Source organism: Notechis scutatus, chromosome 5 (assembly GCF_049901735.1).
Source record: "Notechis scutatus isolate UNSWTSFEM ecotype Mainland chromosome 5, rNotScu1.2, whole genome shotgun sequence".
NCBI classification, from domain to species: domain Eukaryota; kingdom Metazoa; phylum Chordata; class Lepidosauria; order Squamata; family Elapidae; genus Notechis; species Notechis scutatus.
This window is the reverse complement of record NC_142013.1, coordinates 3,651,862-3,674,918: the sequence shown is the minus strand read 5'-3', so window position 1 is coordinate 3,674,918 and position 23,057 is coordinate 3,651,862. Positions and strand designations below refer to the sequence as shown.

Genomic DNA, 23,057 nt, shown 5'->3' with positions numbered 1-23,057 from the left:
ATTCTACTCTACTCTGTTCTATTTATTGTATTCTATTTGTTGTATTCTATTTATTCTATTCTATTCTATTCTATTCTATTCTATTCTATATTCTATTCTATTATACTCTATATCCTTTTTTCTTCTCCATCCTTTTTTAAATTCTATTCTATTCTACTCTATCCTTTCTCTTCTCCCTCCTTTCTCTCTCTTCTCTTCTCTTCTCTTCTATGCTAATCCTATGCTATGCTATTATTTTTATTCTATTCTATTTTATTCTATTCTTTTTAATTCTATTCTAGCCTATTTTTAATTCTATTATTATTTTTAATTCTATTCTATCCTCTGTATTCTCTCTTCTCTTCTATTTTCTCTTCTCTTCTATTTTATATATTCTATATTCTGTTCTACTCTCTTCTCTTTTCTTCACAAAAGCTGCCTTTTTAATCACATTTTTTTACTTGGGAAAAGAGGCTAGTCCCTTTGATTGGCTGCCTCTCAAGATGGACACAGCTTTGCTATGGCAAGTTTCCCCCAAAGCTCCACTTCCTTGAGATGTTCTGCAAAGCAAGACTCATTGTGAAGCCTTTTCAGTGGTGCTTTAACCATGTGCAGTTCAATGCTCGACTAACAGAGGGATACAATCAAGATCACGTGTGGTACTAATACCGCTCTAATAAAGCCTTAATAAGGACCACACCTAGAATCCTGCATCCAGTTTTGGTCACCACACTACACAAAAGACGTTGAGACTCTGGAAAGAGAAGAAGAGAAGAGCTACAAAGAGGATTAGGGGACTGGAGGCTACAAATATGGGGAACGGTTGCAGGAATTGGGTATGGATAGTCTAGGGAAGAGAAGGACCAGGGGAAACAGGAGAGCATCTTTCAATATTTGAGGGGCTGCCACAGAGAGGAGGAGGGGATCCAACTATTCTCCAAAGCACCCGAAGGCCAGACAAGGAATAATGGATGGAAACTGACCAAGGAGAGATTCAACCTAGAAATAAGGAGAAACTCTGACAGGGAGAACCATCAACCCATGGAACAGAAGTTGCCTTCAGAAGTTGTGGGAGCTTCATCCCTGGAGGCTTTCAAGAAGAGGCTGGACTGCCCTCTGTTAAAAAATGGTGTAGGGTCTCCTGCTTGGGTGGGAGGGGGTTGGACTAGATGACCTACAAGGTCCCTTCCCACTCTGTTAACCTAATCTAATCCATCTCTGTTAATCTGTAATTTAGACTTGAACTACTGGCACGGTGCATTCTTTCTTTTCTGTCTGGATGATGCTTGCTTGATTTTTATTTTTAATTTTTCCTCCCCCTCAGGAGCACTGGGTCTCTCCTCAAAATGCTGGCCACATCAAACCGATGCACCCGACTTCCATTCATGGGGTGGAAGACATGATCCGTTTGGGGGATCTGAACGAGGCTGGCATTCTGAGAAACCTTTTCATCCGCTATCAGGAGCGCCTGATTTACGTGAGTGTTTTCTCTTGACGGAAAAGTTATTGAACAGTTTTTCTTCCTTTAGATGATCAGGTTAATTTATATTCATCTTATGGCCATTTTTGTATTGTATTGCTATTATCACCTTCCTTGCCTTCTCACGTCTCATCTTTTCTCATCTTTCTTACTGTCTTGTCCTATTGGTATCTTATGAGTTATCACTTGTTGTTTATCTCTTATAATGATTATAATGGTTAATGATGACCTATGACTTTGTTGTATGTGTGTATATTTGTCTGCACCGGAGACAAATTCCTTATATGTCCCATCATACTTGGCCAATAAGGAATTCTATTCTATTTTATTCTGTTCTGTTCTTTTCTTTTCTATATATTTTATATTCTATTCTCTCTTCTCTTCTCTTGTTTCTCCTTCTCTCCTCTTCTATATACAGTATTTTATATTGTCTCCTCTTCTTGTTTCTTTTCTCATTTCTCTTTCTCTTCTCATTTTTTTCTCCTCTCCTCTTCTATATATTTTATATTATCTCTTCTCTTCTGTTGTTTCTTTTCTCATTTCTCTTTCTCTTCTTATTTCTCCTTCTCTTATCTCCTCTCCTATATATTTTATGTTCTATTCTCTTTCTTGTTTCATTTCTCATTTCTCTTTCTCTTCTTACTTCTCCTTCTCTTATCTCTCTCCTATATATTTTATGTTCTATTCTCTTTCTTGTTTCATTTCTCATTTCTCTTTCTCTTCTTATTTCTCCTTCTCTTATCTCCTCTCCTATATATTTTATGTTCTATTCTCTTTCTTGTTTCATTTCTCATTTCTCTTTCTCTTCTTACTTCTCCTTCTCTTATCTCCTCCTATATATTTTATGTTCTATTCTCTTTCTTGTTTCATTTCTCATTTCTCTTTCTCTTCTCGTTTCCCCTTCTCTCCTCTCCTCTCCTATATATTTTATATTCTCTCTTCTCTTCACTTTTCTTCTCTTTTCTTCTCTTCTGTCTTCTCTCTCTCTCTTCCCCCCCCCCTGTCCTGGGAAAAAATGGTTATTTTAACACAAAAATAACATTTTCCTGTTCCTTCTGCTTTGAAATCTAGACTAATTGTGGTGGAAGGGTAAGTATGCCAAGTGCCTTATTGTCACCCTGTCTTATGCACGGCTCTTTATTTAATGCTACGTTTTGTGGATCGCTTCCCCCTGCTTGCTTGGCTTGGGGGTGGCACATTTATGTCAACCCCCCAATCTGGTTGCTCACTGCATGTTTTGCAGCTTTGCAAAAAAAAAACAAAAAAACAACAACAACCAAGGGCTCCAGGTGGGGAGGGACCAATCCTTCGCAATTATTTTGTCTTTTGGTTAACGCTTTCATTTGGATCGAGTCCGCGTCGTCTCTGCTACTGAAGTGGCTTTTGGGCTGAAAAATAGCATCGCACAATTCAGTCGGGTGTCTGTGGCAGTTGTGGGGTTGAATTGGAAAGTTTTGTAATTTTTTTTTTTCCCATGGGTCGTTGGGGAAAGATGGGAGCACAATTTTGGCAACAGAGAAGTCCCATTTCCTGCTGCAGAATATACAGCCGTGTTTCCCAAACTTGACGATTTTAAGATAAAAGAGGGGTTTCCAACTCCCAATATTCCCCAGCCAGAATGGCTGGCTGGAGAATTCTGGGAATTGAAGTCCATCCATTGCTGACTGGGAAATTCTGGGAGTTGAAGTCCATCCATTGCTATCTAGGGAATTCTGGGAGTTGAAGTCTATCGATTGCTGTCTGGGGAATTCTGGGAGTTGAAGTCCATCCATTGCTGACTGGGAAATTCTGGGAGTTGAAGTCCATCCATTGCTGTCTAGGGAATTCTGGGAGTTGAAGTCTATCAATTGCTGTCTGGGAATTCTGGGAGTTGGAGTCCACCCATGTGGGTCAAGGAATTCTGGAGTTGAAGTCCATCCATTGCTGTCTGGGGAATTCTGGGAGTTGAAGTCTATCGATTGCTGTCTGGGGAATTCTGGGAGTTGGAGTCCACCCATGTGGGTCAAGGAATTCTGGGAGTTGAAGTCCATCCATTGCTGTCTGGGGAATTCTGGGAGTTGAAGTCCATCCATTGCTGACTGGGAAATTCTGGGAGTTGAAGTCCATCCATTGCTGTCTAGGGAATTCTGGGAGTTGAAGTCTATCGATTGCTGTCTGGGGAATTCTGGGAGTTGGAGTCCACCCATGTGGGTCAAGGAATTCTGGGAGTTGAAGTCCATCCATTGCTGTCTGGGGAATTCTGGGAGTTGAAGTCTATCGATTGCTGTCTGGGGAATTCTGGGAGTTGAAGTCCATCCATTACTGGCTGGGGAATTCTGGGAGTTGGAGTCCACCCATGTGGGTCAAGGAATTCTGGGAGTTGAAGGCTACCGATTGTGTCTGGGGGAATTCTGGGAGTTGGAGTCCACCCATGCAGGAATAGATAAAAGGCCAGTTCCCTTTGTTTGTTATGATTCCAGGCTCAAGTATGTTATTAAATTGTGAGAATAATAATAATTTTAAAAAACCAATTGTTTCATTGATGAAAGTAAATGAGGTTAAATGTTATGACAAGTGCTGCTGATCCCTTATTAAAGTATTTGTTATTAAACTATCAACATAATAATATAAACAACTATAACAGCTGATGTCTTATTAAAATATTTGTTACTAAACTGTCAACGTAATAATATAAACAACTACAACAGGACCCAATCATCAACAATACCAAGTCTAGCGGAGTTTACTACTACCACTGCTGCTGTGTGAATGCTACTACTAATATACTACTCCACTACATCGAAAGGATTAACTAGTCAAACATTCCAAATGCAGTTAGAATCATGTTGCAGCAACAATGATAATAATAATTTAAGCTTTATCATGAAGGGGCCGATGTTGTAACCAGATCCGCACTCTGACCTCGCACAATTATTCTTAACCCTTGTGTCTGTGCGTTTGTGCATGTGTGCTTATTTCTCTTCGTTCTCCAGACATACACAGGCTCAATCCTGGTGGCCGTAAATCCCTACCAGCTGCTTCCCATTTACTCCCCGGACCAGATCCGTCTCTACACCAACAAAAAAATTGGGGAGATGCCCCCCCACATTTTTGCCATCGCGGACAATTGCTACTTCAACATGCAAAGGAACAACAGGGACCAGTGTTGTATTATAAGGCAAGTGGAGAGATATTGGGGCCCATCGAAGTCTCCAGTTCTTGGTGTTGGGTGTCATGCCCAAAGAATTCAGAACAACCCTTAGAGCAGGGGTCCCCAACCACCGGTCTGCGGACCGGTACCAGTCCGTGGAACAAGTCCTACCGGGCCGCTGGTTTGCTGGCGCCGCCATCTTTTTGATGAAAAAGTGCTTCCGGTGAGCTTTTCCGGGTAGAAAGCTCACCGGAAGCACTTTTCATCAAAAAGATGGCGGCTATAGCTAATGCCGGTACCGGGCCGCGCCATAAAAAGGTTGGGGATATCGGGCCGTGGCATAAGAAAGGTTGGGGATCACTGCCTTAGAGCATTTCTGAGTAGTTTCTTTATTGCTGTTCGCCTACAGACTGAATCTTGCCAGACTAAAGCAAATATCTGCACAAGTATTAGATATTGTGGAGGTGCTCAAGCAGGACACCCTATACCATTCTGGACAAAGGGCTGTCGAATTTCTTCTTGAAAACCTCTAGTGATGGAGCACCCATAACTTTTGGAGCAAAGTTGTTCCACTGGTTAATTGTTCTCACTGTCAAGAAATTTCTCCTTAGTTCTAGGTTTCTTCTTTCTTGCTTAGTTTCCATCCATCCAAGAAAGAAAAAAAGAGAAAGAAAGAGAGAGAGTTAGAGAACAAAGAAGAAAAGAGAGAGAAAGAAAGAAAGAAAGAAAGAAAGAAAGAAAGAAAGAAAGAAAGAAAGAAAGAAAGAAAGAAAGAAAGAAAGAAAGAAAGAAAGAAAGAAAGAAAGAAAGTGTGATGACCCGGGGCGGGGCACAAAAGCAACACACCCAGAGAATAAGTATGAGTCTCTTTATTAGCTCCAACTTTGCCGCCAATGTCCCGGTTACTCTCCGGTCTGAAGGAAAACTCTCCCACGAACCTTCAACAGCCTCTGGCTGCAGTTATTCCAGTCCAAACATTGTAAACAGAAAACTTTAAACCATAAATGCAACCAGCAGGGCAAGATAAGGAGTTTCAGAAGTGAAGTAACACGGCAGTAAATCAAACCAGTTGTGAGGATGCCAGGAACTCTCATGACAGCAGCCAACACTAGATAAACTCAACGTTTGTTCCCAACAACTGCCCCTCCCATCTGCCTCTCCTTTAAACTGTCTCCACAGATGTCCCGAGTGAAAGGAATCAGGGCCTTTTCTCTCTCGTAAGCCATGCCCCCCAATATGTTGGCTCCCTTTTCCATTCCTCCCTGCGTGCCCTAGGATGAAGAGGAGGTGGGCCTGGGTTTTCCTCCAAATTCCCTCTCCCTTGTTCTACCTCTATCCTGCTCTGCCCAGCCAGATTTTGCCCTTCCCCAGTTTCCTCCACAGCCAATGGAGCCACACACCCACTCCCTGTCAGCTGTTCGTCTTCCTCCTTGGATTCAGACTCCGACGGGGGGGGGCATGACAGAAAGGAAGGAAGGAAGGAAGGAAGGAAGGAAGGAAGGAAGGAAGGAAGGAAGGAAGGAAGGAAGGAAGGAAGGAAGGAAGACTCATTTTCCCAGCTTTTTTGTCAAACTTGAGGTGTTCAGAGTGGCCAGGGGAGTTGAAGTAGACACATTTTATCAGGTAGAGATCCAACCTGCTCATTCCCACCTGTATTTTTGCTAAAAACATTTTTTTAAAAAAATGGAGAAAACCAACCGCTTCACTAACAAAGGACAGTGAGAACAATGAATCAGAGAAACAATCTGCCTCTGAAAGTTGTGAATGGTCCAACAGTGGAAGATTTTTAGAAGAAATTAGACAGACATTTGTCTGAAATGGTAAAGGGCCATGATGACGAATCTATGGCATGGGAATCTATGGCATTTGTGCCGGCACGTGAGTTGCAGGCAAACTTACCTAACTGCGCATGCGCGCACCTCACAGCTGATTTTCGGCTGGTTTGAGGCCTTTTTGGCCTCCCAGAGGCTTGAGGAAGGCTTCTGCAGGCTTTGCAGGCCAAAAACTAGCCCCGTTTCATCACTTCCTGCTTTTCCGAAAATACCAGGAGGGACGAAACGGGGCAATTTTTCGGCCTGCAAAGCTTGCAGAAGCCTTCCTCGAGCCTCTGGGAGGCTGAAAAAGGCCTCAAATTGGCCAAAAATCAGCTGTAAGGCGCAGTGCAAGGGAGCAGCGGGGTGGGGGTGGGGATTGTGCGCTCATGCATACGGGGCATTGCCTTCTGGTAGCTGACACACGAGCGCGAGTATGCAAGCGCACACACAATTTTTGGCACAGGAGCCCAAAAAGGTTATAGCCACCACTGGTATAGGGTTTCCTGCTTAGTGGGGGTTGGACTAGAAGATCTCCAGGGTCCCTTCCAATCCTGTTATTCTATTAACTGTAGTGTTCACTGAACAACTGGGCATAGAAGGGTCAGAAAACAGGCTACAAAACTCACTTAAGAAATGTTTAGCTTAGCCACCGAAATTTGGGGCTAAGTCGAGGATTATCTGTATTCTCGTTAAAAAAAATTTTTTTTTTATTGTCGCAGTGGTGAGTCGGGTGCGGGAAAAACCGAAAGCACCAAGTTGATCCTTCAGTTCCTCGCGGCCATCAGCGGTCAGCATTCCTGGATCGAACAGCAGGTCCTGGAAGCCAACCCCATCTTGGAAGGTGAGTTTTTGCGCCTGGCACGGGAAAAAGTAACTTTTGGGGACAAAAGAGGAGTAGATGATAACTCCGATCGAACTCCAGACCTTTCAACAAACGGACAAACCGACATTGGGCCAATGTGGCTCTTTTTCTTTGACCATGCTGGTTAAGTTGAGAAGCAGATATCTGCAACTGAAGAGTTAACCAAGAGGCTTAGGGGACTGGAGGATAAAACATGTAAAGAACGGTTCCTGGAATTGGGTATGCTTAGTTTAACGAAAAGAAAGACTTAGGGTGACATGACAGCAGTCTTCCAATATTTGAGGGTTTACCCCCGCAAAAGAGGGAGTTTTTCTCCAAAACATCTGAATGGGCAGTTTAAGAAGCAATGGGTGGAAACTCATCAAGGAGAGAAGCAACCCTGAATTAAGGAGAAACTTCCTAACAATCAATCAGTGGAACAACCTGCCACCAGAAGTTGTGAATGCTCCAACGCTGGAAGTTTTTTTAAAAGATGTTGGATAACCACTTGTCTGAAGTGGTGTAGGGTTTCCTGCCTAAGCAGGGGGCTGGACTAGAAGACCTCCAAGGTTCCTTCTAACTCTGTTGTTCTACATTCTAAACTTTCGGGTGGTTTAAAACATTTTTTGTTAATATAACAATTCTATTCTATTCTATTTTTAATTCTATTCTATTCTCTTTTCTATTCTATTATGTTCTCTTCTCTTCTCTCTTCCATATTCTAAACTTTTGGGTGGTTTAAAACATGATTGTTTTAATATAACAATTCTATTCTGTTCTATTCTATGCTATATGCTATTATACTCTATTTCTACTCTATTTCTACTCTATTTCTAGTCTATTCTACATGCTGTTCTGTTCTGTTCTGTTCTATTCTGTTCTTTTCCTATTCGTATTCATATTCGTATTCGTATTCGTATTCGTATTCGTATTCGTATTCCATTCCATTCCATTCCATTCCATTCCATTCCATTCCATTCCATTCCATTCTATTCTATTCTATTCTATTCTATTCCATTCCATTCCATTCCATTCCATTCCATTCCATTCCATTCTCTATTCTATTCTCTCCTATTCTATTCTCTCCTATTCTATTCCATTCCATTCCATTCCATTTCATTCTCTCCTATTCTATTCTCTCCTATTCTATTCTCTCCTATTCTATTCCATTCCATTCCATTCCATTCCATTCCTTGGATCTTTATTGGATTCAATGCCCCATTTAAACCTGGTTTGGAAGAAAGGGCTTAGTGCAATCCTGGTTACAACTTTGTCTGTCTGTCTTGTGTTAGCTTTTGGCAACGCCAAGACCATTCGCAATGACAACTCAAGCCGGTTTGGCAAATACATTGACATCCATTTCAACAAGCGAGGGGCGATTGAGGGAGCTAAAATCGAGCAGTACCTCTTGGAGAAATCCCGCGTCTGTCGACAGGTAAGGATACCTTACAGACACAGACACACACCCCTCAGGTGTACAGGTCGTCCTCGACTTATGATTGCCCATTTAGTGACCATTCAAGGTTACAACAGCGCTGGGAAAAAATGATTTGTGGCCGTTTTTCACACAACTGTTGTGGTATTCCCCGAGGTCATGTGATCAAAATACGGATGCTTGCCAACTGACTCGTAGTTATGACGGTCACAGTAGACTTGGTTCACATGATCCCCTTTTGTGACCTGCTGGCAAGCAAGCCAATGGGGAAGCCAGATTCACTTAACTGCCACATTCCTAGCTTAACAACCACAGCGAAAACAATTAACCAGTGGAAATAAAAACCACTGGAGGCTTTTAAGAAGAAACTGGGCAGCCATCTTGTTTGAAATGGAATAGGGTTTCCTGCCTCTGAGCAGGGGGATGGACTAGAAGACCTCCAAGGTCCCTTCCAACTCTGTTATTCTATGTCCTAAGGTTTCCCTTCTCCTTTTCTCTTTTTCCTCAGGCTCGAGATGAGAGAAACTATCACATATTTTACTGCATGCTGAAAGGAATGAGCTCGGAGCAGAAAAAAATGCTGGGACTTAGGAAGGCAATGGATTATAACTACCTTTCCATGGTAAAAGGTTAAAAATAACAATAATTTTTTGAATCTCTTTTTTTCTGCTCGATTCATAAGCGAGCCAGGCTGCATCCTTGTCATAAACTAAGCCATGATAGAAAATATTTATAACTTGGGTGGTAGATGTCGGTGATGGTTTGTTCCCCTGGCTTGCTGTTTTGTTTCTGAATGTTTCATCACTAGGCTAGGCAACCCGCTCAACAGGACTTTGGCTGAAGCATCTTGTGTTCAGATCTTCTCCATTGTTATTGATATCATGTGGTTGGTGGGTCATGTGACTGGCTGGTCATGTGATGTGACATGCCATGCCACCCTATGCCCGGTATCGAAGCCTGGTATTCTACGAACGGATCGATCAACCAACCTGAAGCCAGCTTACCAACGCCTTAAGCAGGGGTGGGATTCAGCCGGTTTGGGCCGGTTCAAGCGAACCGGATGTTAAACTGACTGGCTGGCCCCACCCACCCCACCCCTCCCAGGAGTCTCCATATGGCCTGTTTTGGATGCAGGTAAGTCCGCGCGGAGGCTCTGGGAGGGTGAAAAATGCAGCTAAGTCCACGCGGAGGCTCTGAGAGGGTGAAAAATGCAGGTAAGTCCACACGGAGGCTCTGGGAGGGTGAAAAATGGGCCTTCTGGAAGTCTGGAATGGGCCTGTTTCCAGCTTTCGGAGGGCCTCCAGAACCCATGGGAGGCCATTTTCATCCTTCCAGAGGCCCAAGGGAAGCCTCCGGACTCTGGGGAAGGCAAAAAATGGTCCTCCCAGAAGTTCCAGTAGGCCATCCCTGCCATCCCTGCCCTTAAGGATCCATATCCATTGAGCGACTAACCAATAATGGCACCGACCACGTCTTCGCTAGGTGACCTTCACACGACATCACCAGCTGGTCACATGGCATGTCACACACAACATGAGCAGCTGATCACATGACCTACCAACCACATGACCCCACAGGATCAATAAAAGCAGAGAAGCAAGACATTCCAGAAAGAGTGCAGAGAAAAGCAACAAAGAGGATTAGGGGACTGGAGGCTAAAACATATCAAGAACAGTTGCAGGAATTGGGCATGACTAGTTTAATGAGAAGAAGGACTAGGGCTGACATGATAGCAGTTTTCCAATATTTGAGGAGTTTCCAAAAAGAAGAGCTATTCTCCAAAACACCTGAAGGCATTATATTTTAAAGGAAAAGGGATAGTTCTCACCCATCTCCACACTGTCACTGACTCCATTCCCGCACTCTTCTTAGATTGAAGCTGTCTCTGGATGTGTGGTGGCCATCTTGGCCACCCCTTCTCTGCGACGTGGCTTAGAGAGCAATAGCCTTGGGGCTCTACAGGGGAGTTGCGTTCTCCCCTGGAACCTAACAAGGCACCTCTCCTTTGCTTCACCACCCCTCCAGGGTGGCTTTGGCTTTCTCTGGAGCCCACAAACATGAAGAAACCAGCTGTTCTGACCAAGGCTTCCTAGACCATAATTAAGCACATGCTCAGTTAAAACAATTCCTGTTTTATTTCAACCTGTAATCAACCTGTAAATGAAATGAAATAAATGAGAGAATTGAATTAGGAAGGAATGGGAACATTTTAATTACTCAATGTTTTATAAAATATAAGTGAAGTGGGGGGAAGTCTCTCGAGATAAGCACCCACCTTTCTTTCCTGTGAAGTGCTGCCAACAACAGAAGTGCCAAATGAACTATAAAAAAACCAACTGAAGTACAAAGTCCACACAGAGCCTCAAGGATTAATCTGAACAGAACGAAAGACTTTGCTTCCTGCAAAGGCTTCATCACCTTTGCCTGTCCTTTATCCCTTATGGGAGAGGCAATCACCTCCAAACCTTACTCCCAAGTCACCCCTTTTGTTTCAGTTGCTCTTGCCTTCGAGCAGCTCTGAGCACACGCACACTGGGAACAGGTTCCCCTTGTTCCTCTTCCTCACTGCTGCCAGACTCCGGAGGCTCTGGAGTCAGGACCTCACTCCCAGATGGTCCTGGCCCCATCTCTGCATCAGATGCAGGACCCTCGTCCGAGTCCTCTCCAGACTCCCAGATTGGTCCCCGTTCTTCCCCACTGTCCGATTCCGCTGCCATCTCCACAGGCTTCTGGTGAACCACAACACCAGTGCAGGGGACGGAGAGCTCCGTTCCCTTGCTGCTGATGTTGCCACGACGTCACTTCCGGTCCCCATTCTTCAACCAATGTTACCTATCCTGGTGACGAAAGGTTCAGAATCTAAACAACAAGCCTGGAGAACAAAGCACCCTCAACAAACCAAGCCATGACCTGCCTGTGGACCAGAAATGTCGGTTATCAGGCTCCCTAATGCTTTGTGCTCTCCATCTTGCACTAGGGCAACTGCATTACTTGTGACGGTAGAGACGATAGCAAAGAATACTCCAACATCCGGGCAGCCATGAAAGTCCTGATGTTCACCGACACGGAGAACTGGGAAATCTGCAAACTTTTGGCCTCCATCCTGCATATGGGAAACCTGCGATACGAAGGTAGCATCTCTGTTAATGTGAAGCCACAGAGTAGGAATTCTACCATCGTTTGGTAACATTTTCCCCTTTCCAGTCCGTGGTTATCTAGAAAGGAAAATATGTATAGATCAGGGTTGAAATGAGGGGTCTTTGAGTTCAATTGTTTTCTTTGCAGACGTTTCATTACCAGCTAGGTAACATTATCAGTGCTAGGAAGGAGTGGGGTGCATGAGAAAGAAGAGGAGGAGGAGGAGACTAGGGGATCCTTGGTACCTTGTAAGCTTGGTGGTTTTCTTGCAGACATTTTATTACCCCACTAGATAATAACATCAATGCTGGAAGGGTTTGAGAACTGTGGAGATGAGGAAGAGGAAGAGAAAGAGGAGGAGGAGGAGGAAAATTGTGGGATCCTTGTTGCTCTCTGAGCTTGGTTGTTTTCTTGCAGACCTTTCATTACCCAGTTAGGTAACATCATCAGGGATAGAAGCGAGTGGGGTTAACCTGTGCAAACAAGCCTCTTGTATATAAACAGAGAGCAAACCCCAATCCCACGTCTGCCAACAGTTTGTTTCTCCTTCTCTCTCTGCAGCCCGGAACTACGACAATCTCGATGCTTGTGAGGTTGTCCATTCTGCGTCCTTGATAACGGCTGCGTTGTTGCTGGAGGTGAGCTGGATTCTCTCCCGTCCTGCTTAGGTAGAAGCTGTAGGAAGCTTCCCTTACAGTAGAACAATGGCCCCTTTTATGACTTGCAGACTTCAACTCCCAGAATTCCTCATACCACGTGGTACCTTTAAGACTTGTGGACTTCAACTCCCAGAATTCCTCAGCCAGCCATACCACTTAGCACCTGGCTTGTGGACTTCAACTCCCAGAATTCCTAGAAGTTCTCCTATCAGGTAGTCCTTGTTTCAGGTTTTAAAAGGTTATTAAATGAGGCACAATTCACTTAACACCTCCTTTTAGCAACAGAAGTCTGGACCTCAATTATGGCCGTAAGCTGAGAAGAACCTGTAGTTTGGTTAACAACAAGAGAATCATTGGTTCACTCTAAGACCGTGTGATGTTCGTTTAACATCCTCTGCCGAAAAAAAAGGACAGTTGTAAATTTGTTTTGGTCACAAGGAACGCTAACATAGCATTTATTGTGTGCAGGCTGGGAATGCACCAATTATCACATTAAACAAGAGGAAAACCTTCTAAGCACCAATTCCACCCGCGCTTTTTACAATTTTGTAAACAACAAACTAAAAGACTCAAGGTCCATCCCTCCCTTGATAGGACCTGATGGTAAAGACTGCAACGACGACACCATTAAAGCCAACATCTTTAACACATTCTTCGGCTCAGTATTTGTAAACAGCAATGGATCATGCCCAATATTTCCTAGCCGTGCCACAGATAACAACAATGATCTAATACATATCGATTTCACAGAAGACAATGTTGAAAAAGCAATACGCAACCTAAAACCATCTCTATCTATTGGACCGGACGGAATATGTGCCTACTTCTTAAGAAAGCTATCCTCTGCCATAGCCAAACCTCTAAGCATAATCTTTGAAAAATCTTTCAGAACCAGCTCCTTGCCTAACCTATGGTCACAAGCCACAGTCATCCCCATCTTCAAAAAGGGAGACCCAAGCCTAGTTGAAAACTACAGGCCAATCTCCTTATGCTGCGTCACCTGTAAAGTCATGGAATCAATTATTAACCAATCCATCATCCTTCACTTAGAGACAAATAACCTACTCTCCAATAAACAATTTGGTTTCAGGAAAAACTATCCTGTAATCTGCAACTCTTACACTGCAAAAACATATGGACGACACAACTCGACCAGGGCAAAACAATAGACGCAATCTACATAGACTTCTGTAAAGCCTTTGATTCAGTGGTACACGACAAACTACTCCTAAAAATAAAATCCTATGGTATCTCTGGACAACTGAATAACTGGATAGAAGCATTCCTGTCAAACAGACAACAAATGGTCAAAATCGGAGCGTCCTATCAAATCCAGTACCTGTCAATAGTGGTGTTCCCCAAGGCAGTGTTCTAGGACCAACTCTCTTCATACTCTACATAAACGACCTCTGTGATCATATTAAGAGCAATTGCGTTCTCTTCGCTGATGACGTAAAGCTGTTCAATACCACAGACAATACTGCTACCCTTCAAAAAGATCTTGACTATGTATCCGAATGGTCAAACAAATGGCAACTTCAAATCTCAACAAATAAATGCTCTGTCTTACATATTGGCAAAAAAATCAGAAAATAAAATACAAGCTGAATAGTCAAGATCTTGTTGATGACCCAAGCTCTGTAAAGGACCTGGAATACTCACCTCTAATGATCTAAGTGCTAGAGCACACTGCAACTACATAGCCAAAAAGGCATTAAGAGTTGTTAACCTAATCCTACGTAGCTTTTTCTCTGGTAATATCACACTACTAACCAGAGCATACAAAACATTTGCTAGACCAATACTCGAATACAGTTCATCAGTCTGGAATCCACACTACGATCTGATATTAGCACAATTGAGAAAGTCCAGAAATATTTCACAAGAAGAGTTCTCCACTCCTCTACTGCTGTAGAATACCTTATGCCACCAGACTTGAAATTCTAGAACTAGAAAACCTTGAATTACGCCGTCTTCGGTCTGACTTAAGCATGGTATACAAAATCATACATTGCAATGTCCTACCTGTCAATGAATACTTCAGCTTCAACCATAACAACACAAGAGCACACAATAGATACAAACTCAAAGTAAACCGCACCAAACTTGATTGCAGGAAATACGACTTCAGCAATAGAGTGGTCAATGTCTGGAATACTCTACCCGACTCTGTAGTTTCTTCCCAAACCCCAAAAACTTTAACCTTAGACTGTCTACTATTGACCTCACCCCTTTCCTAAGAGGTCTGTAGGGGGCGTGCATAAGCGCACCAACGTGCCTACCGTCCCTGTCCTATTGTTTCTCCTATTCTTTTATTTTTCTTATATGTAACCATTTCATGTATTCACAACTATGTATACATTTATACTTATTATCTTGTAAACAATTGGCAAATCAAATAAATAAATAAATAAATAAATAAATAAATAAATTCTGGGAGTTGAAGTCCGCACATCTTAAAGTTATCAAGGCTGGGATACCCTGGGCTAGGGAATATACAGTATTTCATCCCCAAGTTTAAGGTCCTTAATATTTTTTTCGTGCAAAAGTTTGGCTACTTTTGCAAATTTCTGCAGTGTGGCTGCCACTTAACTCCACTAGAGAAAAGAACAAGAGAACTGGGTGGTTTTAAGAAGAGACGAGACACTCACTTATCTGAAATGGTATAGGTACTGTATAGCAAGGGGTTAGACTAGAGGATCTTCAAGGTCCCTTCCAGCTATTTCTGTTTCTATATTTCTATTTCTAATTCTAAATCTCTTCTCTTCTATATTCTCTTCTAATCTATTCTATTATTTACTTTCTATTCTATTCTATTTTGATTTCTTATTCTATTCTATTCATTCCATTCCATATTTTCCATTCTATTCTATTATCTACTTTCTATTCTTTTCTATTTTGATTTTCTATTATTTTTATTCGATTCTATTCCCTGTTCTGTTCTATTCTATTCTATTCTATTCTATTCTATTCTATTCTATTTCTATTTCTATTCTATTCCCTGTTCTATTCTATTATATTCTATTCTATTCCCTGTTCTGTTCTATTCTATTCTATTCTATTCCCTATTCTATTCTATTCTATTCTATTCTATTCTATTCTATTCTATTCTATTCTATTCTATTCTATTCTATTCTATTCCTTTCTTATTCTATTCCAATATCTATTCCAATATCTATTCTATTCCATATTTCTATTCTATTCCTTTCTTATTCTATTCTAATTCTAATTCTAATTCTAATTCTAATTCTAATTTTATTCCCTGTTCTATTCTGTTCTATTCTGTTCTATGCTATGTTATGCTATGCTGTTCTGTAACGTTTCCCCTTTAATGCTTTCTAGGTTGAGCCTCAGGATCTGATGAACTGTCTCACTAGCCGGACTATCATTACCAGAGGGGAGACGGTTTCCACGCCTCTCAGCATGGAGCAGGCCATAGATGTCAGAGATGCATTTGTGAAGGTGAATTTTGCATTGTCCTCTGCCTTGTGCCTCCATTTCTTGTCCCCTTCTTGAGAAAAAACTACATGTCCCAAGATTCTTAGCGAGAGAACTAGATCTTAACAATTGGAAATGCTTTCTGAACGTTGTTTTTTTTTTTGCACGAAAGAGAAAAAGTGAATTTATGATATATGGTTTTTAATGACTAGAAAAAAATAACAGATTATAGAAAAAGATGAAAATAATGTTCAGAGGTTAGGTTAATTTATGTGTAAATGCTGTGAAAAAACCCAGACATTTTCTGCATTTTTGTGTTTGTCTTTCTTTTCCCTTTCCTTCTCATTTTCCTTCCTTCCCTCCTTTCTTTCCCTTTCTTTTCTTTCCTTCTCCTCCTTCTTTCTCCTTTCTTTCTTTCTTTCTTTCTTTCTTTCTTTCTTTCTTTCTTTCTTTCTTTCTTTCTTTCTCTTTCTTTCTTTCTTCTCCTTCTCCTCCTCCCCTCCCCAACTTCTCCTCCCCTCTCCTTTCCTTTCTCTTTCTTTCCCTTTTTTCCTTTCCTTTCCTTTTTCCTTCCCCTTTTTCTCCCTTCTTTTCCTTTCCCCTTCCCTTTTTCCCTTTTTCTTTTCTTCCCCCCCCTCTTCCCTTCCCTTTCTCTATACCTTCCTCCCTCTTCCCTTCTCTTTCTCTATACCTTCCCCTTTCCTTTCTCCTTCCCTTCTTCCATTTTTCTTTTCCTTTCTTTTCCTTTCCCTTCAAACAAGTTGTCTTGTTTATAAGACTCCTAGAAACCATGTTTTGTTTATAATGCTACACCACCACTACCACTCCGCAAAGAAGAGGAGAAGGGGGAAAAAAAGGAATGGAAAAAATGGGGAGAGAAAATATTTTTCTACCTCAGAGCGCAGTTTCCCAGAGCCCTGAACCAGGGGGTGGGATTCTACCGGTTCGGACTGGTTTAGGTGAACCGGATGTTAAACTTGCATCTGGTTCATTAAGAGTTGTTAACCTAATCTTACGTAGCTTTTTCTCTGGTAATATTACACTAATAACTAGAGCATACAAAACATTTGCTAGACCAATACTCGGATACAGCTCATCAGTCTGAAACCCACATGATGTATCTGATATTAACACAGTCGAGAAAGTCCAGAAATATTTCACAAGAAGAGTTCTCCACTCCTCTACTCGTTGCAGAATACCTTATGCCACCAGACTCGAAATTCTAGACCTAGAAAACCTAGAACTACACCGCCTTCGGTCTGATTTAAGCATGGTATATAAAATCATACATTGCAATGTCCTACCTGTCAATGAATACTTCAGCTTCAACCATAACAAGAGCAAACAATAGATACAAATTCAAGGTTAGCCGCACCAAACTTGATTGCAGGAAATACGACTTCAGCAACAGAGTGGTCAATGTCTGGAATACTCTACCTGACTCTGGTTTCTTCCCCAAACCCCAAAAACTTTAACCTTAGACTGTCTACTATTGACCTCACCCCTTTTCTAAGGGGTCTGTAAGGGGCGTGCATAAGCGCACCAATATACCTATCGTCCCTGTCCTATTGTTTCTTTTATTTTTCTTATATGTATTCATGTATTCATAACTATGTTTTTACTCATACCTATTACCTTGTAAGCAATTGACAAATAAAAATAAATAAAAAATAAAATAAAACTGGTAGCTGAACCAACTGGCTGGCCCTGCCCACCCTCCCCTCCCAGGAGTCTCCACATGGCCCATTTTTGATGCAGGTAAGTGGAGGCTCTGGGAAAAATGGGCTTTCCAGAAGTACTGGAAATCCAGGAATGGGCCTGTTTCTGGCTTCTGGAGGGCCTGGGGAGGCCATTTTCGCCCTCCCATAGGCCCGAGGGAAGCCTCTGGACTCTGGGGAAGGCAAAAAACAGCCTTACCAGAAGTCCTGGTAGGCCACGCCCATCACGGCCATATCCACCCAGTAACTGGGCAGCGAACCAGTTGCTGGGATTTTTGAATCCCCCCCCCCGGCCTGAAACCACTGGTTTTACAGCAGTGTTTCTTGGACGTGACAACTTCAAGATGGGTGGGCTTCAACACCCAGAATTCATAGCGGCTGGGGAATTCTGGGGAATTCTCCACATCTTAAAGCAGTGGAGTTTGATAAATACTTGGCTAGAACAAAACGAATCAAAATAAGGAGGAATGGCTCCCAAGGGAGGCTGAAATAAATTATAATGGCTGGTCTTTCTCTCTCTCTCTTTTTTTGCATTTCCAGGGCATTTACGGCAGGCTTTTTGTGTGGATTGTGGAAAAGATCAACGCGGCCATTTACAGACCTCCTTCCCACGAGAGCAAAAACGTCCGGAAATCCATCGGATTACTGGATATCTTCGGATTTGAGAACTTCACAGTAAACAGGTTGTAGGATCTAGGAAAAATGGCGTAAGGCATTTCCTCAAAGGCAGTTTGGATGGGAAGGGATCCATTCACTCCATCAGACAGGGAGCCAAAAAAAACAACCAAGATGGTAATACTACAATGGAGAATGTATATGGACATTCTCTTGTCATCCAGGTCATTGTTGTTCCAAAGGGGCTTTTTTCTACTGGATTTTTAAAAAAATTTCTTTGAAGACATTTTGCTTCTCATCCAAGAAGCTTCTTCAGCTCTGACTAGATGGAAGGATTTATACTTCTGGCAGATAAGCAGGTCATTTGAATCCTTTTAGGGAGTCGTTGAGGCCACTTGGAGGTTTGTCTGTGTCCCCAGGGTCACCTGAGTGGTGCAAATGGGTGTGGAGACTTCTTGGAACTGCTGAAAGGACCGTTTTGTAAATTGGAGATAGATGAGGTTGTATCCCTCCCCCTCTGTTGTTGAGGGAGGGCTGTTCAATTTTGACATAGCGATAGCAATAGCACTTGGATTTATATGCTGCTTCACAGTGCTTTCTGGCCCTCTCTAATCGTTTTACAGAGTCAGCCTCTTGCCCCCAACAATCTTGGTCCTCATTTTACCCACCTCAGAAGGACGGAAGGTGGGTCAACCTTGAGCCTGGTGAGATTTGAACTGCCAAATTGCAGGCAGCTGGCAATCAACAGAAGTAGCCTGCAGTACTGCATTCTAACCACTGTGCCACCATGGTCATGACCTAGATAGCCGAATAGAATAGAATAGAATAGAATAGAATAGAATAGAATAGAATAGAATAGAATAGAATAGAATTCTTTATTGGCCAAGTGCGATTGGACACACATGGAATTTGTCTTGATGCAAATGCTCTCAGTGTACATAAAAGAAAAGATACAATAGTCAAGAGTCCAGAATCATCAGGTACAACACTTAACGATAGTCATAGGGTACAGTAAGCAATCAAATCATACTAAGAAACAGTCAATATAAATTATAAGGATTCAAGCAAAAAAGTTACAGTCATACAGTCACAAGTGGGAGGGGATAGGTGATAAGGAGTGAGGAGAAGATTAATAGTAACAGTAGTGCAGACTTTGTAAATAGTTGGACAGTGTTGAGGGTATTATTTGTTTAGCAGACTGATGGCGTTTTGGAAAAAACTGTCCTTTTGTCTAGTTGTTCTGCTGTGCAGGGCTCTATAGCCTCATTTTGAGGGAAGGAGTTGAAACAGTTTATGTTCAGGATGTGAAGGGTCTGTAAATATTTTCACAGGCCTCTTTTTGACTCGTGCAGGATACAGGTCCTCGATTGAAGGCAGGTTGGTAGCCATTATTTTTTCTGCAGAACCAAACCAGACAGTTGTAGAGGTGCAGATGACAGACTCAATCATTCCCCTGTAGAACTATAGAGGCCACTTGGGCCGTTTGAGCTTCCTGAGTTGGCGCAGAAAGAACATTCTTTGTTGTGCTTTTTTGATGACGTTTTTGATGTTAGGTGTCCATTTTAGGTCTTGTGATGGGATAGAACCTAGAAATTTGAAAGTCTCCACTGTTGATACTGTGTTGTCTAGTATTGTAAGAGGTGGTAGTATGGGACTTTGACCCCTCTTTCAAAACAGCGGTCCTCTCTGTCCAAAATGTGGACTTGGCTGTCTTCAAAAGAGCATCCATTGTCTTTTAAAAGCAGATGGACTGCTGAATCTAGTCCTGATGGATTTGTTCTCCTATGTTGCATCGCGCGGTTGTGAAATGGTTGTTTCGTTTCCCCAATGGACAGATCAGCATGTGTCTCACTGCATTGTACTGCACATACTACATTTGCTGTGAAACACTACATTTGCGTGTTTTATCCTTGGGGTGGACAAGTTTCTGCCTTAGTGTCTTCTTGGGTTTGAAGTGTGCATGTATGTTGGGTTGGCTGAAGATCCTCCTGAGCTTTGCCAATGTGCCTGTGACGTACGGAATGAAAACGTTGGCTTGTTTATTGTTCTCGTCATTGTCTGTTACAGAGGCGCTCCTGAAGGGTCTTTTTTGAGATTTGATGAAGGCCCACTTGGGATAGACACACGTTCTGAGGGCTTCCTTGGTGTGTTTATCTTCTTTTTCTTTCACATCTTTTATGGTAGGCAGGCCTTAACCTCATTTTGATCCCCACCACCCACTGGAGCACAAAATGGGAGTCATCCAGGAATGGGCTGCTACCGGTTCACCCTGGTTTGGATGAACTGGTAGCTAATTTTATTTTTAATGGCCAGTTCAGCGAACTGGCAAATTCCATCCCTGACTGGCCCCACCCATTCATCCCCACCCCTCCCAGGAGTCTCCAGGTGGCCCGTTTTGGATTCCAGTTAAGTGCAAGGCCCGTGTGGAGGCTCATGGGGGACAAAAAATGGGCCTCCCAGAGGCTCAGAAAGGCTGGGAACAGAGCCTCCAGAGCCCAGGGAGGCCATTTTTGCTCTCCCGGAGGCACCCCCCCCTCCGCCATGGTGCAGGAGGCCGATTAGGCTACGCCCACCCCTGGAGTTGGTGAGCATTTATCTCAACAAATAAATGCTCTGTCTTACATATTGGCAAAAAAAATCAGAAAATAAAATACAAGCTGAATAGTCAAGATCTTGTTGATGACCCAAGCTCTGTAAAGGACCTTGGAATACTCACCTCTAATGATCTAAGTGCTAGAGCACACTGCAACTACATAGCCAAAAAGGCATTAAGAGTTGTTAACCTAATCCTACGTAGCTTTTTCTCTGGTAATATCACACTACTAACCAGAGCATACAAAACATTTGCTAGACCAATACTCGAATACAGTTCATCAGTCTGGAATCCACACTACGTATCTGATATTAGCACAATTGAGAAAGTCCAGAAATATTTCACAAGAAGAGTTCTCCACTCCTCTACTCGCTGTAGAATACCTTATGCCACCAGACTTGAAATTCTAGAACTAGAAAACCTTGAATTACGCCGTCTTCGGTCTGACTTAAGCATGGTATACAAAATCATACATTGCAATGTCCTACCTGTCAATGAATACTTCAGCTTCAACCATAACAACACAAGAGCACACAATAGATACAAACTCAAAGTAAACCGCACCAAACTTGATTGCAGGAAATACGACTTCAGCAATAGAGTGGTCAATGTCTGGAATACTCTACCCGACTCTGTAGTTTCTTCCCCAAACCCCAAAAACTTTAACCTTAGACTGTCTACTATTGACCTCACCCCTTTCCTAAGAGGTCTGTAGGGGCGTGCATAAGCGCACCAACGTGCCTACCGTCCCTGTCCTACTGTTTCTCCTATTCTTTTATTTTTCTTATATGTAACCATTTCATGTATTCACAACTATGTATACATTTATACTTATTATCTTGTAAACAATTGGCAAATCAAATAAATAAATAAATAAAATAAATAAATAAATTTTTGAAGCCCATCCCTGGAATCATCAGAACCTTACATCACCGAGCTGAGGGCCTGTGTACCAGCAAAGATGGAAAAGAAAAAGAACCAGCTGGGCGAATTTGCACCAGTCCCTCTCTCTCTCTCTCTCAGCCCAACCCACCTCACAGGGTTGTTGTGGCGGGGAAAATAGAAAGAGGGAGGAATATTAAGGTATCTTTGCTACCCCCCCCCCCCTGTTCTGACCCAAACCTGGTTCCAAGAGAGCAAACACAAGACAAAGGTAACAGCCTTTGTTTCACAGGAAAAGGCTGCTTCTAACTAATTAGCTCCGAAAAGAAAGAGCCTTGCCAAGTTTTCACAAGGCTGCTAAGAACACCAGATTAAGTTCCTAAACAATAAATCAAAGAGTCTCCAAACACCAACTCAGATATTCCTAATGCCCACCAGGCTCGAGTATCAAACTTCTTTGCCTTCTGCAAAGAACTGCAGTCTCTCAGGCTGGCTTTTATCTTCTCAGGGAGGGGCCATTCCCTTGCAGCCTTAGTCCCGAGTCGCCCGTGCTGCTGCAGCTGCTCTTTCCTTTGAGCAGCCCTGCGTGCATGCGCCCTGAGCACAGGCTCCTCGGGAACCTCCTCATCGTTGCTGACAGCCTCCACCATCTCCGAAGGCCGCACTCCACTCCCTGATGGTCCTGGCTCCCATCCCTGCATCACACACAGGCCCCTCATCTGAGTCCTCGCTCTCCGAGACCTCAGCCGTCCGCACCTGCTGTCGGCGAACCACATATAATAAAAAAATAATAATAATACAGGCGGTATAGAAAACGGAACGAATGAATCTGTATGTTTTCGCTCTCCAGTTTTGAGCAGCTCTGCATTAATTTCGCCAACGAGAACCTGCAACAGTTCTTCGTCCGTCACGTTTTCAAACTGGAGCAGGAAGAATACAACCTAGAAAACATCAACTGGCAGCACATAGAATTCACGGACAATCAGGACGCTCTGGATATGATCGCCATCAAACCCATGAATTTAATCTCCCTCATCGACGAGGAGAGCAAATTCCCCAAGGTGGGTGATTGGCCAAATCGCAGTGAGTCTTAAGACTGGCCCCCCAAATGCTCCATTTATAGCTTGTCAAGTCCTCCCCCCTTTCTTTCTTCTTCTTCTTCTTCTTCTTCTTCTTCTTCTTCTTCTTCTTCTTCTTCTTCTTCTTCTTCTTCTTCTTCTTCTTCTTCTTCTTCTTCTTCTTCCACCTCCTCTTCCTCTTCCTCCTCCTTCCTTTCATCTTCTTCCACCTCCTCTTCCTCTTCCTCCTCCTTCCTTTCATCTTTCTTCTTCTTCT

The 23,057-nt window shown here is 42.7% G+C and overlaps 1 protein-coding gene across 1 annotated transcript in view; it reads left to right on the top strand.

Moving 5' to 3' along the window:
* Positions 1-23,057, top strand: part of MYO7A (myosin VIIA) — a 116,734-nt gene that overhangs the window by 5,368 nt on the left and 88,309 nt on the right. The window contains exons 3-12 of the mRNA XM_087965983.1: positions 1,304-1,456; positions 4,432-4,616; positions 7,123-7,244; positions 8,537-8,679; positions 9,188-9,301; positions 11,657-11,810; positions 12,379-12,455; positions 15,819-15,938; positions 18,173-18,315; positions 22,573-22,783. Coding sequence (XP_087822109.1) covers positions 1,304-1,456; positions 4,432-4,616; positions 7,123-7,244; positions 8,537-8,679; positions 9,188-9,301; positions 11,657-11,810; positions 12,379-12,455; positions 15,819-15,938; positions 18,173-18,315; positions 22,573-22,783 — 1,422 coding nt within the window. The remainder of the gene's footprint in view (positions 1-1,303; positions 1,457-4,431; positions 4,617-7,122; positions 7,245-8,536; positions 8,680-9,187; positions 9,302-11,656; positions 11,811-12,378; positions 12,456-15,818; positions 15,939-18,172; positions 18,316-22,572; positions 22,784-23,057) is intronic.